Here is a 17,565-nt window from a genome sequence, read left to right on the forward strand (position 1 = left end):
AAACAGTTCTCAAGCACCTTCAATCATTTACATGAATTTTTAGAAATGACTATCACAAAAAAACCAATATGACTAATTTCTAATTATTTCGTGCTTATTAAATTCAAAGTATCTGGAAAATAGAAGACCACATTGTAGATGGATTGGATCTATAAAGGAAGCCAAGCCCTGAGTTTAGAAGATCTGAGCATAGCTGGTAGTAACAGGATTTCTCAAAAGTCCCTCTTGCATAAAATTGCCATATTTGAGGCCTATAGACATAACATAGCAAGTCATTTTCTCCTAGTGCTCGCTCCCACTTTTCAGGAGTCAGCCTAGATGTTTAGGTGCCAATACCTGCCCACTGATTTTTTAAAAATAGGCTTAACTGCTGTCATACTGCTGCTCTTCCATCCTTATCTTGCCATGTTGTTCACTGCTAGCTATAGATAAAAATCTTTTACTATCAGTTCCCGTTGGGAATTGAGAGTCTTGATGACATTGCTGACTATTCATGTTCCTCCCAACCAATCCAGTGTTTCCCCCTGTTAACCTTTTTGCTTTTATTTGTGTTTTGAATCGTCTATAGCTTCCATAGGAGACTTTCCTCCAAAAAAAATATTGACGTAGCTTTTGAGGCTTTTATTCCCACTGTGTGTTACTTAAAAGCACAACAGCCCAAGGTGTGAGAATATTGATGGGCAAAGTCTCTACAAGCAGGTTTGTAAGTGAATGCACAGGCTGGGTAAGACCTTTTACGTATTTCCTGCCTTCTAGCTGTGCCAAATCGCTTCCAAAGCACCTGTTTATCGGTTTTAGTGAGCTCTATGAGATCTCGAAATTGCATTATAAAAGAGCTGGAAGAAGAAGAGATGGAATAAACAAAACAATGACTTGATGTCCATTATCACGAGGATCTTCTGAAAGCTACTTGATCTAAACTGTCAGAGTAACAGTCCTTGATTTCTTGTGTTACCTTTCTCCTTCTGCATCTAGATACTTAGAAGAGCAAAAGAACGAGAATGGGAAAGATAAGGAGCAGAAACTGGCCAATGTGGAAAAGGAAAAAATGAAAGAGAAGGGAGGTTTCTCAGAGATGGGATTGTCAGACAGCAAAGGGAAACTGGATCCATACACTTCCAAAGCCGACGCGGAAAAGATGTACCGTGGAAGCCAGTCCCCCAAACGTTATAAGCTGCGGGAGGACTTTGAGAAGAAGATGGCCGAGTTCCACAAGGAGCACTATGGCAAGGAGGAGGCGGATGAGATGGAGAAAAAGGCCAAGGGCAAAGGGCGAAAGGAGGCCAGTTTCGAGGAGGATGAGGACGAGGATGAGCCGCCCCGGTTCCTCTCCAAGACAGTGTCAACTTCCAGCAAGAGCCAGGAGGAAGAGCGGGGAGGGAAGTGGGAAGGCCTGGTCTTCCTGCCTCCTACCAAAGAGAAGCAGCGGAAGACGGAGGAAGCAGAGGAGGAGCCCTACGGGGAGTCCTCCAAGAAGGAGGAGCGGCAGGCAGGCAAGAGGGCGGACCCTGGGCATAGGGGATTCATCCCCGAGAAGAACTTCCGGGTCACGACCTACAAAGCGGGCCAAGAGAAAAGCAACACCTCCCCTCCTCCAAGAAAGGCCTCCACCGAAGGCAGGGAGAAGCCTGGCACTAGGGGAGAGGGTCTGGCCTCAGGGAAGTCCTCTTTCTCCATCACCCGTGAGACCCAGGTCAACCTCCGCATGGATTCCTTCGATGAGGATCTTGCTCGGTGAGGGGCTCACATAGTCTCCACAAAAGGGAAAAGGACTAAAGGGAGGGGGGCATGGCTTTCTACTGTAATGCACCCTCCGATCTCTCAGAAGTCCTTTAGAGCCGCCGCAAACTAGCGTCTTGGGAGAGCAAACTGTGCCAGCACGACCGAAGACGTCAAAGACTCCGCCTCTTTCTCCGCCTCTTTCTCCACACCTGTGTGGTTTTCCCTTTGCTAGGGCAGCGATGCGAGCGTACTCTCGCTGTTGAATTCTGTGAACAGCGAGAGTACGCTCGCATCGCTGCCCTAGCAAAGGGAAAACCACGCGGGCGCGGAGAAAGGCGGAGAAAGAGACGGAGTCTTCGACGTCATCGGTCGTGCTGGCACAGTTTGCTCTCCCAAGACGCTAGTTTGCGTCAGCTCTTAAAGAGAATCGGCCCAGAGCCCTTCCCTTCCCAAAACAACAAAATAGGAAACTCTGTAAGCATGTCTTCAGAGGTCACTTAGTAGCAGGGATTAGTACAGGCATGGGAAAATTTGGGTTCTCTGAGTGTTTTGGACTTCAACTCCCACAATTCCTAACACCCTCAGGGCCTTTCCCCCTCGGTTTAAGTGACTGAGGGGGAAAGGGGGCCTAGGGCTGTTAGGAATTGTGGGAATTGAAGTCGAAAACACCTGGATGGAAGGCCCAGTTTGCCCACATCTAGATTAGTCCCCAAATACATGCAAATAAACAATATCCAATACAGAGCTAGATAAAGCAAAGTGGCTGGAGCTGCAGTCTCTCTATGGAAGGAGAATTCATTGGTCTTTAAAAGTGTACTTCAAGTTCTAAGGGGAAGCTTGTATCATATCTAGTTTTGCTTTGTTTATCACTCATAGAAAAATATTGCATTCTCGAAGCACAGAGTTCTCTAATAAAGTCTAGAGGCCTTGTCCTCTTTCCACTTTCCATCCAGACTGGATTGGAATGATCTAGCTCCACAACATGAAATGTGAAATTGAATTCTAGCCATCCATATCCATAACCATGATTTGGAAGAGTTAGGAACAAGCAGTGAAAACTATATTAGCAGTAATGTGTGGTTTAGCCTAAAAAATAAATTGGTTCCTGGCATTTAGGTGAATCTATCTTGCATCTGTAATTGGTTGCAAGCAAAGTAATGAGGCTACTGCTATGTCTTATGACTGTTGACATGGCTGTTAAAGCATTGTCTGTCTCTGCTCCATATACAGCCCCAGTGGGATCTTGGCCCAGGAACGCAAACTGAGCCGCGACCTAGTGCACAGCAGCAAGAAAGAGCAGGAGTTCCGTTCCATTTTCCATCACATCCAGTCGGCCCAGTCTCAGCGGAGCCCATCTGAGCTGTTTGCACAGCACATCGTGACCATTGTCCACCATGTCAAAGGTGAGTGGTGTGAGAGGTGAGGGTCGGAGAGTAGGTAAGCTGTGGCTTGGCACTACCCTGCTTCGTCACTGATCTGTGGCAGATGGGATCACAGTGGGCTCCGTGGTCAACTTTTCCTTCTTTTTGCTGTGTCCTCTTTCGGTGTTATCCTCCAGAGTAGCCAGAGTAGGATTTGCTTACTATTTCAAGAATTCTGGAATGGTCTATTTTGACCTCCTTTTGGCGGTTTACCTTTTGCTCCACTTCCAGAGAGAGTGGGCTGACTCAAAGAGGCCAGTTGGCAACTATTAAGCCATCTCCCCCGTTCCCTGGTGAACTCGGCTGAATTGTAAACAAGAGGAGGACCAGACAGAAAAGGAAAATGTTTTTTCCGCCCATAGAATCGTTTGCCAGAGTCTTTTCTTTGGAATCTTGGATGCCCTGCCCCAGCTGCGCATGAAATGTGAGCTTGGTGGTTCTGCCATTATTATGGAGACCAGGAATCTACAAAAGAGGTTTGCAGTAAATGAGAAAGGAAACCTTGGCCTCTATTCCTATCTAGGAGGTCATTTGTTCCTAAGTGCCATTGGGAAAGTGGGATTGCCCTGCAAATGATACGCACATGATATGGGCTCCTTCCTATATAATATCTCTCTATTCAAGTAGGATGGCTTAAAAATGAAGGGCAAGATCCACTTTACCTGAAGATATAAACAGTTCAGAAACAGGATGGATAGGAAAGTGGCATGAAGTAGCATTGGGTTATTTTGCTATTCAGTAGATTCAACTGTCTTGGACACTGGCTGCTTAAGGGCTGTTGAATTTCTTATTTATTGAAAGGAAAGGGAACAGGACTCTTCTCTTTCTCTTTCTCCTTTCTTCACCTTTTCATCTATTGTTTGCTTCCTGAATCTGTTGCAGACCTTCTTGCAGAGCTCACTTTTATGTTGCCCAAAGTCCAAATGCAGTATATTAATAATGTGGTATTTCCTCAACACAAATGCAGAGCATCACTTTGGCTCCTCGGGAATGACGTTGAATGAACGTTTTACAAAATACCTAAAGCGAGCGGAGCAGGAGTCAGCTAAGAACAAAAGCCCTGAAATCCACAGGTGAGTAGCGGGCAGCAAGAAGGCATGGTTCCCAAAAAGGGAAGGAGAACTCGAGTCTTCGCCCCAAAGCCCTGTAGGTGCTCTCTCCTGAGTTTCAGGTCATAACCTTTAGAATCTAAGAAAGACTTGGGAAGACTTGGTGGGTGTTAAGCAGGATGCAGTGGGCAGGTCGCTACAGAGCTTGCAGGCCCTGAGTTATGTTGGGCGAGTAGGCTTATTAACAAAAGATCTTCCTCATAAATGCACAGCAGAGTAACTTAGCAGCAGCGTGACCCAGCACCAGTAGCCCAAAGTGATGAAAAGGACAAAAACACATAGCCCAATATTATCTCTTCCATTTGAGGCTGTTATTTATAGCAAAATAATATGGTTGCACTCTTTACAAAAACAAGGTTTCCATAACATAAATAAAGTTCAAACTCCACATTGGAGCTTCACGCACGAGGCCTTCTCATACCAAGGCCTACCCCACACTCTGAGACCGCTCTCCCACAATGAGGCCTACTACCACTGAGACCCATTCTCCCACTGAGGCATTCTCTCACACAGAGAGGCTTCTCTCACACTGAGAACTCTCAGGCTGGGTCGTTACTAAGCAACATGCACACCTTCATTTATTGAACTACAGCTTTTGCTGAGTCAATGCATCCATTTAACCCTTTCAGTGCTTAACTCACATTTTTGTAATTAAAAGTACTAATATTTCTGACCAGTTATGCATCACATTTGCAGTCTTTTTTTGGGAGCAGGTTTAAGTCATAACCAAATGAGGGAGTCACTGCTTTGGTGCAACAAGAAGCATTTTCCAGTTACTTGCCAAAAAGTATTTTTAACCGACATTAGCTGATTCTTTGCTCTTCCTTTATTGATCCTCTGTTTTTTTAAAAAGTAATGGAAATTATTAAATATTTGGGAATAAAAACATGTATTCCAAGTATTGAGAACCCCTAAGAGAAGAATCCTAGACTTCATTTATCCTCCATTTAAAAAAAAAACAGTGGAAAGTATTAAATATATGGGATAAAAATATCCCCTCAAAGTATTGAAAAACATTGTGGGAAGCTGGAGCGTAACCCTCCAAGCCTTGCTCATATAAATTGGTGCTTTTAGAGTCAATGCATTGGGACTGAAGTCTGTTTTGCTCATTATATAAATACCAAAAGAAGTGGTGTTTCCATGGCATTTTCTTAACCCTGCTGTGCCTTTTTTGTTTTTAGGAGGATAGACATTTCCCCGAGTTCTTTTAGAAAACATGGATTCTCTCAAGAGGAGACCAAAAGTTCCAAAGAACCCAGCTACAAGGTGAACTGTTACTCTCGATCTATAGTTTAAATACATATAACATATATATGCTTGAGGCATGAACCTTTTATTTCTATATGTGTAAATATATATCTATAAATATATATAAAAAGTGATATATTTTTTCATTTCACTTGCTCTCTACTTAAGTTTGTGTTTTTCTTTCAAGGATGGGCATAATTCTAAAAATGAACTACAAAGGGTTAATTTTTAATAAAAAAAATGTATCAACAACCTTTGTGAAGTGGTTAGAAATATGGTATAAAAAAAAAGATCCCCAAAGTCAATTGAGGTTGAGCTTGAGACAAAAAGAGTGGATTTTTGGAAACAAGTGACCTTGATGATGGAAGAGGCTTTTTGTGATATTTTGCTGCTTGTAAGTATGACTCAATACCTTGTCTTTCCGTGATATTTCCAACCGTGTTTTCAGACAGACAGACAGACAGACAGAGGTGCATGTCAGGAAAAGAGGAGTAAAGCACAGCTGTATCTGAGCCAAACACAGAGATAATACATATTTTTTTGCTCCTAATGTGTTACATACTGTTGAATGTTGTCAAGAATTATTAAAAATATGACGCACTTGGGAGTATTTCACACTGAAATGTTTATAAGCCCCATGGGCACATTGTTCGCTATTTTTTCAAGCCAAACCAAAAGAAAATGGAAAAACTCATTGAATTTAAACACTAAATGTTAATGTACGTTTTGGACAGTGCTGCCAAAGTGTTTCCATATTATGCCTGTATTACATTGCTTGTTAGTTTTGAAAGGTAAAATAGCCGTATCTCTGTTCTATTACCTTATCTCTGTTCTATACTATCTCCAGTGCGTGCAGGTGAGTAAATGCGCATAAATACTCCCATGTTTAGCAGGTTTATTATTCGTCAAGATAAGTCTTAAGATGAAAAAGAACTAAGCAAATTAATGCCTATTAACTGCCTGGGATTTGCCAGCGGCTCTTCATGGCAAGCCGGTGTCTGTTGTGGTGTTACCAGATGAAAACTTTGTGTTCTCCATGAAAAAGAAAAGAGTTTTCCTTCATGTTTGGGAGTCAAAGAGAACCAACAGAGCTCACAAAAACCAACTCCTGTAATAATGGAAGCCACCCTTTAAGACTTGTATGAGGAAGACTTTTGAAAGAGAGCTGCTGGTGGCTTGCCTTTAAACTGAAGCAAAACTGACTGCTATATCTGAACTGAAAGTGACTGTAAAATCAAGAGATCCTGCGCATCTACCGTTTTGGTAGAGGAAGCAAAGAGACATGAAACAACTTTTTAAAAGTGCATTTTTAGTCCTTGCGCGACCTCCTAAAAGCTATTTTTCTTTCTATCTTATCCCTTCCTTGCCACTTAAAACATACAAATTAATATCAGTGTTGGGAAAATAAGTATTGGATTATCATGTATAGTCATTGCATGTTTGGGAGGAGGAATCTGATTCTGTACTTAGAGATCTGTGACACCATGGCTCAGAGCACAAAAGTCAGCGCCCAATGCAAGCTATCTTTCAGAATAGTTTGAACATGTCCTGCAGAGGCTACAAATAGTGGGACTAGTAAAGAGTGAGTAGGGAAGAGTTGACTGTGCCATAGTTGTACAGGAGAAGCAAGGAGCTCTTAGTCGAAACAGAGAGTACTTGAACTCCAGCCAAATCTGGCTCCCTTTGGCTTTGGAGCTGTCAGTGACAGGTGCGTTTTCGAACCTTTCCTCCCTGCCACCGAAGTGCAAGTAACACGATGCTAAGTTTGTGCTTACTGTGCAGAGCCTTGAGTCTTGAGAGGTGAGAGTGAGCACGAAGCAAGGCTGCAAAGTGGTGGTTCAGGACAGGAAGACTACAAGACCTGCTCCCCACGTAAATATTCAGGAGGCCAGGAAAAATTAAACTATCCGTAGCATTTTTACGGACAGTAGCTCTTTAGAGGCCTAGGAGGATCGTTTCTTCCTTTGCTGGATGGCTGGGACCTTGATGCTGGCTTTGTTCCCTTTGTTCCGTTGAATAATGACTTCTATCTGGCACACAAGAAGTGAACGCAGTATTTGGGATCTATAGCAGAGCAGAGTGCCGCATAGCCAGTTCTATATATGAGCTTATGGTCAGAAACAGGAGAGAAAATTCACAGGTAAGGTTTGCAAAAAGATAAACAGTTTCATTGTTGAGGGCAATTACTTCTCAAATAAAAAAGTAGATAGCCAAGAGAAAGTTACCTAATGTCTGTGTATAAAGCATCTTAAGGAAGAGAGAGATCTCATTCTGCTCCTTCTTTGAAGACTTTTAAACAGGCTGGATGGCCATCTGTCGGGGGTGCTTTGTATGCAATTTTTCTGCTTCTTGGCGGGGGGGTTGGACTGGATGGCCCATGAGGTCTCTTCCAACTCTATGATTCTATGCTCCCTTCTCACAAAGCATCATAGAGCAGGGTTGCTGTGAGATTTCCGGACTCTATGACCATGTTTCAGAAGCATTCTTTCTTGACATTTGCTCACATCTGTGGCAGGCATCCTCAGGTTGTGAAGATGCCTGCCATAGATGTGGGCAAAACGTCAGGAGAGAATGCTTCTGGAACATGGCCATGCAGCCTGGAAAACACAGCAACCCAGTAATTCCGACCATGAAAACCTTCGGCAACAAAAGCCATAAAGGGCTTTGGGCAAAATGGGGGAAGAGACCTCTTCAGGTAGGAAGCAAAACACCTTGAGATACATAGATCTAGGAAACAGATGAAACAAGTCAGCAGGGCTGTTCCACAGAGTTCCCTCTGTCCTTCATGGCTTTATATACAAGTGTTGGTGTTTTGTCACTTCTAACGCAGTGGAAGTGTCTTCCTTGTTGCAAAGTGTATCATGACACCAACCTGACTTTTCCCACTGAGGCCTCTCCAGTCCTGAGGAATGTTAGGATGCTGTGATGGTGAAGGAATAGCTGGAGGTCCAGGCATGAAACCTTTTCTCCCTGTCCCTCTCCTTCCAGGCTGAAAGCAAATATAAGGATGACCCGGTTGACCTCCGCCTTGATATTGAGCGGCGCAAAAAACATAAGGAGAAGGACAGGCGGGGCAAGTCCAGGGAATCGGTGGACTCCAGGCCCTCGAGCCATTCGCGGGAGCGGTCAGCGGAGAAGGCGGAAAGGTCTCACAAAGGGTCCAAAAAGAAGTATGTGCAAGAGGAGTTGCCTCGTACTTTGTTATATGTGTTCCATAGGATGGTTGGCTGCTGACAGAAGCATCTGATCATGAACTGAATAGAAGAAACAGCATGGCACCGCAGTCTAGGATGCTGCAAATGGTAGGCTGTTGGAGGAGGCCTCTCCACATTGAGCCTCCTTTAAATTTGGAGGAAGGAGCGCCTGAAGTTTGTTGGTATGTGTCCATACTTCCTGTGTGTCCAGGAAGCTGCAGCGTCTCCCAAGGAATGCCAGAGATAGAAGTCAATTCTGGGGACAGGAGGGTAATGTAGGGTTCGTTTTGTTCACGACAGACCTGTTTGCCTAGTCTGTTAGAGCCAAGCACCACCTCATCTGTAAATGTGGGCCTTTTGGGAATGAATATTCTCCAATGAAGCCTGTAGCTGGTGGGCCAGATGTATTTCTGGGTCTTCGGAGCAGCCTTCTCATTGAGCGACCCATTATCAGCTCCCATAGATGGCCAGTTGCAGGTGGAAGGGGCACATTGGGATTGGCACATTGATTCTCGGTCCCTTTGTGTTTGCGATGCAAATATTGCTGGGGCACAACGGCCAAGAGGTGAGTGCATTTGGGTTGTGCAGCACCACAACTTTTCCAGCTGTAAAGGGAAGCAGGAATCTGGAAAGAATTGCCAGTGCCATTAATACTGGGTTTCCTAAGGATGTTGATTTCTAGGCAGCTAAAGCATAATTATGAATGGGTTATGTATCCATTTCTGACAGATAGATATGGCTAAGCAGAAGTCTGGCTGCTCCTGACTGATCTTTCTCTTTTCTTTTTCCTTTCTTTGTCCTGGCTCAGGAAGCACCGCCGTGTCCGGGAGCGCTCTCGATCCAGCTCTTCTTCCTCTCGGTCCTCACGTTCCTACAAGGCGGAGGAGTACCCCGAAGAGGTCGAAGAGCGAGAGGAGCCTGCTCCACCCGGTTTTGACAAGTCCCGCCTCGGCACCAAGGAGTTTGCTGGCCCCAGCGATAGGGGCAGAGCCCGGGGGACCTTCGTAAGTAGCCTTTCCAGGGAGCGAGGGCAGAGGGCTGGGGTGGCAGCTGTGGGCTTCCCTTCATTCTTGTAAGGGTTTGAAGAGCCAGGCCTTTCAGGAAGAGGCTTTTCTCTGCACATCTTGCAATGGCTGCCTACCTACCCAACCCTTTGCCTATTTAGAGAAATGGGCCTAATTCAAGTAAAACATGGTTGAAATAAATCATGAGGGAAATGAGTTGTCATGAAATTTTTTGAGGGTTTAAGGCAGTGCTTCTCAACCTTCCAAATGCCTCAACCAATTAATACAGTTCCTCATGTTGTGGTGATCCCCAACCATAAAATTATTTTCGTTGCTACTTCATAACTGTAATTTTGCTACTGTTATGAATCGTAATGTAAATATCTTATATCCAGGATGTCTTTTCATTCACTGGACCAAATTTGGCACAAATGCCTGATACGCCCACATTTTAATACTGGTAGGGTTGAGGTTGATTGATTTTGTCATTTGGGAATTGTAGTTGCTGGGATTTATTGTTAACCTACTATCAAAGAGCAAAATACTGGAAGGGTTTAGTGGGCATTGACCTTGAGTTTGGGAGTTGTAGTTCACCTACATCCAGAGAGCACTGTGGACTCAAACAATGATGGATCTGGACCAAACCTGGCACGTATCCTCAATATGCCCAAGTGTGAACATCAGTGGAGTTTGGAAAAAAATAAACCTTGGCATTTGGGAGTTTTAGTTGCTGGGATTTATAGTTCGCCTACAGTCAAAGAGCATTCTGAACCCCACCAGCAATAGAATTGGGCCAAACTTCCCACACAGAACCCCCATGATCAACAGAAAATACTGTGTTTTCTGGTGGTCTTCGGCAACCCCTCTGACATCCCCTCACTACCCCACAGGGGTCCCGACCCCCAGGTTGAGAAACTGTGGTTTAAGGTGAGGTTGAGAAGAGCCTTGTAACCTGCATCCAGTTTTAAAACTTACTAAAACAGAACAGATTCAAAGTCCTCCCCTGAGATCAGTAGCAGACCAGTGGCCCCTGATTCATTCCAAATACTTCAGTCTGGGCAACTTCACAGTTAGAATCATACAGTTGAAAGAGACGCCCAAAGGCCATCAATCCCAATCTCCTTCTGCCAGGCAGGAAGACACCATCCAAGCCCTCTTGACAGATGGCCATCCAGCCTGTTTAAATGCCTCCAAAAAAAGAGCATATGTTGGCTGTAAAGTTCCATCCCACCTGATCCATGGAAGTGTTGAGCAGCATTTAGGTAGCTTTGTTGGGATTCAGTTCCCTCTTGGTTTGAGCAGATTGCATCAGACCTTCTGAAGGGGCACAGACCTTGAACCAAGAAGGAAGAGGAGGCTATCTTCCCAGCCAGCACACCAACCTTTCTCTCTCATGTCCCTTCCTCTCATGACGCCAAGCAGCAGTTCCGGGCCAGGGGCCGTGGCTGGGGAAGAGGCACCTTTTCCGGCAACAGCAACAACAACAACAGCAGCAGCAGTGGTGGAGTTGGTGGTGGCAGTGGTGGAGTTGGCGGCAGCAGCAGTGGCGCTGGAGGCGGTGTGAGCACCGACTTCCAGAAGCGGCCCCGAGAGGAGGAGTGGGACCCCGAGTACACACCCAAGAGCAAGAAATACTACTTGGTAGGTGCGCTGGAAGCGGAGGGGATTTGGCCGCTGCTGGGTGTAGGGCTGTCTTGTGGAAAGATCGCACTGGTGTGGTTTGGGTTCTGAGGACCCTTCAGTTGGACACCTTGGCAGCTGTCTTGACCCTTGAGGATTGATACGCACACAGTGAGCCTCTCCCAGGGCAGTCTTGGGAGCTAGATCTGCACTGCACAGTGATAACAGTGTTGAGGTTTGGTGCCCTGCCGCCAAACACCTAGTATCCCAATCAGATACTAGAGACGAGATTAAAATACAATAGATTTATTCTGGTCAGAGCAAAGCCACTGGGCGTACAACAGGAAAAATAGTGCCACAAGGCTGAGATGTAACTCAGCCCTTTTATTGTAGAGCTTTCTAAAATTTCTAAACATGCATATTTAAGCCTTTCCCCCCGTTCATACCCCCAAGTTTCCATCCAATTCAACCCCTGCTTGCCAGACAGGAAAAGCACCATGAAATTGGGAAAACTTTGATGGCCATAGTGCATTCCTGTAAAGCCCTGGGATATATATTTTTGTTACTACTATGAAAGAGAGCACTTGCACTTGATTGAAGATGATAAGAATGTGGTAGATAACAGGATGAGGGAATAAAGAAGTAAATTCTAAGAAGATGGTGCTGTGCAAGTTACTCCCTTGGTAAGAAGCCTCTTCCCTGACTAAAGAGAATGGCATAGGATGGGAGCCATTGGAGTTAAAATATCCAACTGATACAGCTATGGTCCACAATCAATGACACAGCACTGTACTTTCATCCCATGCCCTGGGACTATCCCATTCCTTTGTCTTGTTTACAGTTTGGCCATGCCGTACGGTAGTTGTTACCATAGGTTGTTGGGCATTGTTCTGAGTTGTTTTTATATGTTATAGTTTTTTACTTTATTGTATTGTACTATGTGTTTATTTTATGCTTTGTCTTGGCACATTGTGCCATATGTAAGCCACCTCGAGTACCTTCGGGGAGATGGAGGCATGGTACAAAAATAAAGTTATTATTATTATATTATATATACTTACCCTGTACACTCACTAGTGCAAAAGTCGGCCTGATGTATAAGTTGATGGCATGTTTGGAGACCAAAACTATGGATTTTAATAGGACCAGTGGATACGTTGAAGGTCATTGCACAGAGAGGAGGGAAAGCACCAGTGCCCTCTCACAGGCCAGCCACCATTTCCTGGCCTAAATGTTCAAAAAGGCCCCATAGCACAGAGAGTAGAGGACGTCCATGCTTCTTAAAGTTTCTCCCAGGACAGACTGAGCTCTTGCCTTTTGCTAATCTGCTCAGAGAAGGGGTTACGGTACAGCACTCACATTGACCCATGGATAAGTCGACCCAGATTTTAGGGGTTGATTTTTTTTTTTACTGAAGAGTGGATAGAAAGGATAAGTGTCTGGGAAATGGACAGGGATGGAAAGCGCTTAGATAACTCCACATGTGCTGCAGACCAAGATTGTCTTCTCTCTTTCTTTCTGTGTTTGTAGCATGACGACCGCGAGGGCGAAGGCGGGGAGAAGTGGGGCAGCCGGGGCAGGGGCCGGGGCATCTTCCCCCGCGGACGGGGCCGCTTCCTCTACCGGAAGTCCAATGCCAGCCCCAAATGGGCCCACGACAAGTTCAGCGGCGAGGAAGGCGAGATCGAGGACGACGAGAGCGGGGCCGAGACCCGGGAGGAGAAGGAGCCCCTGCCAACGGTAGCTGAGTAGCAAAAAGGAGGAGGAGATGTTCCTGTCAATCTGGACTGTCGTTGATCCTTATTGGCTAGTTGGATGTTTTGTTTTACAGATTCTCTGGGTTTATTTCCCCCCCCCCCCCCCCCCAATGACCCCAGAGGATGGTGGAGTGAGTCGTGCCCCATTACTCCTCTTGGCAATCATTTTTTGATTTCTTTCTTTTTTAATGATTATGGAGTCAGGGAGCTGTTTCCTCACTCTTTTGTGCCCCGTTGGTAGATGTTTTTTAAATCCCTTTATTTTTAGCATTTGCATCTACTTAGGCCGTGCCCTCTGAAAAATGGTTACTTTCAGAAACGCCTTTCTAGTTCTTAACGTGACACCAGAGCAATGCATGTGAATCCTCAAGACCTGGGTCGAAACCATTGGGACCAAATCCAGGTGTTCTTAAGTTCAAGGAACTGTTCCTCTGACTTGAATTCAGAGCCTTTTCTTTTAATGGAACCGGCATTTGTTTCTTTGTTTTCCTTTTGCGCTGGAATTTTTAAAGTTTAGCATGGCGCACCTGAGGGCCCTCTTCTTCTTCTTCTTCCTCTTCCTCTTGCCGGATTCCCCCAAAATGCAAAGCTGCTCTGGGCTGATGTTCGGTCACCTCACTCTCTTGTTTCTTCCTTTTGCATCCTCTTCTTGCCTCAACTTTGAGGGCCATGTTGTTTTCTAAGAAACTTCTGAATATATTAGTTTAAAAGAAAACCCCAAAATAAAGCCTGTAGCATGAAAAACATGGGATTCCCCCCAGTATTTTTATTAACGTTTTTATAAAGCAAGATTGACTCATTTCTTGTGGGTGGCTGATTGTTGTGGGTGGCGAGTTGTCTCTTCAGCTTTAGCATAATGATCTGAAGGTGATCCTTTGGTGTTGATGACCAGTGATGAAAAGCACCAGGGCTATGTTGAGGGATTGTTCCTCTTGAAATAAGGTTTGTCTCTTTCACTTCACTCCAGCCACTTTCTCCTCCTTCCTGTGCTATCCCTAGAGCTCACTTTGTGCGATTGGTGCACTTCTTGCTTAGCGCCCACAAGTTTTTGTTTTTGACTTCCTTCAAATAAAACTATGTTAAACTGATGGCCTGTGTGTCCCTCTCCTGATGATTTCTTCTGTGCCTGCAGCAGAGAAGCTTCTTCCACACAAAGCTGACACCAACCCCACATTGGCCAACTCTCATTAAACGGTGTGGGCAGACGGACTAAGCAGTTACACTGGGTACACAGACTGGGCCCGTAACCCTTTTTGTTAGGGAAAACTACCCTAAATAAAGCAGAGCGTGAAGTGCCGTGTGATGTGGCTGTAAATATGAGATCAGAATGAAGAGAGGGCCATGAAGGCAGTGCCATCTTGCCTCCAGTGTCATCAGTTGGGAGCCCCCCCCCCCCCCCAGCACCAACCGGTGCTCTGAGATCAGAATGAAGAGAGGGGCCATGAAAGCAGTGTCATCAGTTGGGAGCCCCCCCCCCCCCCAACAACAACAACTGCTGCTCAGAGGTCGGAATGAAGAGGGGCCATGAAGGCAGTGCCATCTTGCCTCCAGTGTCATCAGTTGGGAGCCCCCCCCCCCTTTCCAGCACCAACCGCTGCTCTGAGATTAGAATGAAGAGGGGCCAGGAAGGCAGTGTCATCAGTTGGGAGCCCCCCCCCCCCCCCCAACACCAACTGCTGCTCAGAGGTCGGAATGAAGAGATGGGGCCATGAGGGCAGTGCCATCTTGCCTCCAGTGTCATCAGTTGGGAGCCCCCCCCCCCCAACACCAACTGCTGCTCAGAAGTCGGAATGAAGAGATGGGGCCATGAAGTCAGTGCCATCTTGCCTCCAGTGTCATCAGTTGGGACCTTCCCCCCGCCCCCCAGCACCAACCGCTGCTCTGAGATCAGAGTGAAGAGAGGGGCCAGAAAGGCAGTTCCATCTTGTCTCCTGCACTGTGCTTATAATATAATATAATATAATATAATATAATATAATATACATACATATGATATTGATAATATTATAATGTAATACAATATAATACTAATAATATAATTATATATTTTAAATGTAATATTACAGTATAATGTTATAATACAATATAATATATATAATATTAATATTGTGCTATGGTAATAATATAATATATTGTATTTACTTGTATGCCACTCTGAGTCCCCTTTGGGGTGAGAAGGGCGGCATATAAATGTCATGAATAAATAAAGAATTCAGAGCTTAGGAGGCAAACATGTCAGAATGGCTTATCACAACGTTCTAGGAGGCCCTAAAGGCCAACCAGGCCCATCCCTTCTGCCAGACAGGAAGATACCATCTAAGCTGGTGGTTCTTAACCTGTGGGCCGTGGACCACCAGTGGGCCGTGAGGATGAAAATCTGGTCTGCAAACCTTCCTCTTTTATTTTATTTTATTTCCTCTCCTTTTGCACCACCTGCCACTCCTTCCCTGTTGCTGACCATGCCATATGTTCTGTATCAGAAACTAGTGTTGATGTGGTCTATTTATTATTTAGTTATTTAAAAGGTTTGTATACCGGCCTTCTCACCTCTCTTGAGGGACTCAGACCAGTTTCCAACCATAATATCACATACAATCAATAAAACATCATAATACATATTACAGTAAAAAATTAAAACAATTACAATCAATAACTACAATGGTCAGTCGTCACACTAAAATCGTTGCTCCTCATCCTCCATCCATATCTCAGGGTGTTGGCTCACTCGTTGAATGCCTGCCTCCATAACCAAGTCTTCACCTGTTTCCTAAATGTCAGGATAGGTGGGGCGGTTCTGATCTCCAATGGGAGAGAGTTCCAGAGTCGAGGGGCCACCACCGAGAAGGCCCTTTCCCTTGTCCCCACCAGACGCGCTTGCGAGGCCGGTGGGACCGAGAGCAGGGCCTCTCCAGACGATCTTAATAATCTTGATGGTTCATAGGGGAGAATACGTTCGGAGAGGTAAACAGGGCCGGAGTCGTTTAGGGCTTTATAGGTTAACACCAGCACTTTGAATTGTGCTCGGAAGCTAATTGGGAGCCAGTGGAGCTGGTGTAACAACGGAGTGGTGTGCTCCCTGTACCCAGCACCCAATAGTAGTCTGGCTGCCGAGTGTTGGACTACCTGCAGCTTCCGGGCAGTCTTCAGAGGCAACCGCATGTAGAGAGCGTCTCTACCCAATGCAATTTTCTGAATCAGTACCCCAAACTAAATCTGAAGTTGACCATAAACTGATTCGTAACCATTTGGTACTAAAGTTGGCAAGTGGTCCCTGGTCAAATAGTCCCTGATCAAAAAAAGGTTGGGAACCACTGGTATAGGTCCTCCTGACAGATGGTCATCCAGTCTCTGCTTCACAGTCTCCAGGAAGTAAAACTGCACCACATTGTGGTTGTGAAACTTTTTTTTTTTTTGAAATTTGCCCCATTCTGTTCCTTCTATTTAGCACCAACGTGTAACTTTAAAAATGGTGACTGAAATGGGACATTGCAACCAAAGGCTCCTCCTCCGCATCCAATCCAACCAGCTTTGCACAAGAGTGCAATTGCAGAATTTGGAACGGCTGTGTTTGGGCAAAGCTGGCCTTGGATTTGTGCAATTTCCATGTTGTGTAAATCCACACCTGGGCGGCCCAAATGGGAGCAAAGCCCTGACTTGCAGGGGACCCTATGAAAAGGGACTCTGTTTCACTGGAAGGAAAGCAGGCCTTGGGCTTTTGTCTTCCATGGAGAACGCTTTTGTAGGCCTCTCCTGCCCCCTGCCGGCTCCGCATGGTCGGGCCTTCCTTGCCTTGGGGTTTGGCTGCTGAAGGAAGCCAGTAAAACCACTTGGCAGTTGCTTTTGACCTCTGATTCACCACTGAGACTCTTCCTGTGAGTGCCTTTGGGGCTACCTTAGCGGAGAGTGAAACCTTTACAGTTGGGTTTTGTAAGGAAAATGGTAGAATCCGATGCAAGCGCTCAAGGACCTTGCGGGGATTTGCTTCCTGTGTTAACCAGCTTGGTGACCTGAGAGACAACAGAAGTAAACAAATAGGGAAAAGGAAACTGTCACCTTTCCGGGAGCCAGGCTGGTCAGTGGAGCAGTGAATCTATGTGAGGCTTGGAAAGAGCTCTCCAAGGTGCCCCCACATCGGAATTGGCATTTGTGGGGTATTTTAGAGTTCAGGCAAAGCTGTTAGTGGATATTTCAAGAAGCTATCCCTTTCAATCTTGTCTCACACCCCATAATAAACAGATATGTCCAGTCCTTGATTTGGCTAGATCAGTAGTTCTCAACCTTCCTAATGTCGTGACCCCTTAATACAGTTACTCGTGGTGACCCCCAACCATAAAATTACAGTACTTTCAATGCTACTTCATAACTGTAATTTTGCTACTGTTATGAATTGTGCAGGATATATTTTCATTCACTGGACCAAATTTGGCACAAATACCCGATACTCCCAAATATGAATACTGATGGGGTTGGGAGGGATTGATTTCGTCATT

The 17,565-nt window shown here is 45.4% G+C and overlaps 1 protein-coding gene across 1 annotated transcript in view; it reads left to right on the forward strand.

Annotated features, from left to right (window-relative positions):
- Positions 1 to 14,163, forward strand: part of THRAP3 (thyroid hormone receptor associated protein 3) — a 35,385-nt gene extending 21,222 nt beyond the window's left edge. The window contains exons 5-12 of the mRNA XM_060784055.2: positions 976 to 1,734; positions 2,953 to 3,125; positions 4,111 to 4,216; positions 5,434 to 5,518; positions 8,489 to 8,670; positions 9,503 to 9,698; positions 11,121 to 11,339; positions 12,849 to 14,163. Of these exons, the coding sequence (XP_060640038.2) occupies positions 976 to 1,734; positions 2,953 to 3,125; positions 4,111 to 4,216; positions 5,434 to 5,518; positions 8,489 to 8,670; positions 9,503 to 9,698; positions 11,121 to 11,339; positions 12,849 to 13,070 (1,942 nt within the window). The 3' untranslated portion in view covers positions 13,071 to 14,163. The remainder of the gene's footprint in view (positions 1 to 975; positions 1,735 to 2,952; positions 3,126 to 4,110; positions 4,217 to 5,433; positions 5,519 to 8,488; positions 8,671 to 9,502; positions 9,699 to 11,120; positions 11,340 to 12,848) is intronic.
- Positions 14,164 to 17,565: the final 3,402 nt, after the last annotated feature.

Source organism: Anolis sagrei, chromosome X, assembly GCF_037176765.1.
Source record: "Anolis sagrei isolate rAnoSag1 chromosome X, rAnoSag1.mat, whole genome shotgun sequence".
Lineage (NCBI taxonomy): Eukaryota > Metazoa > Chordata > Lepidosauria > Squamata > Dactyloidae > Anolis > Anolis sagrei.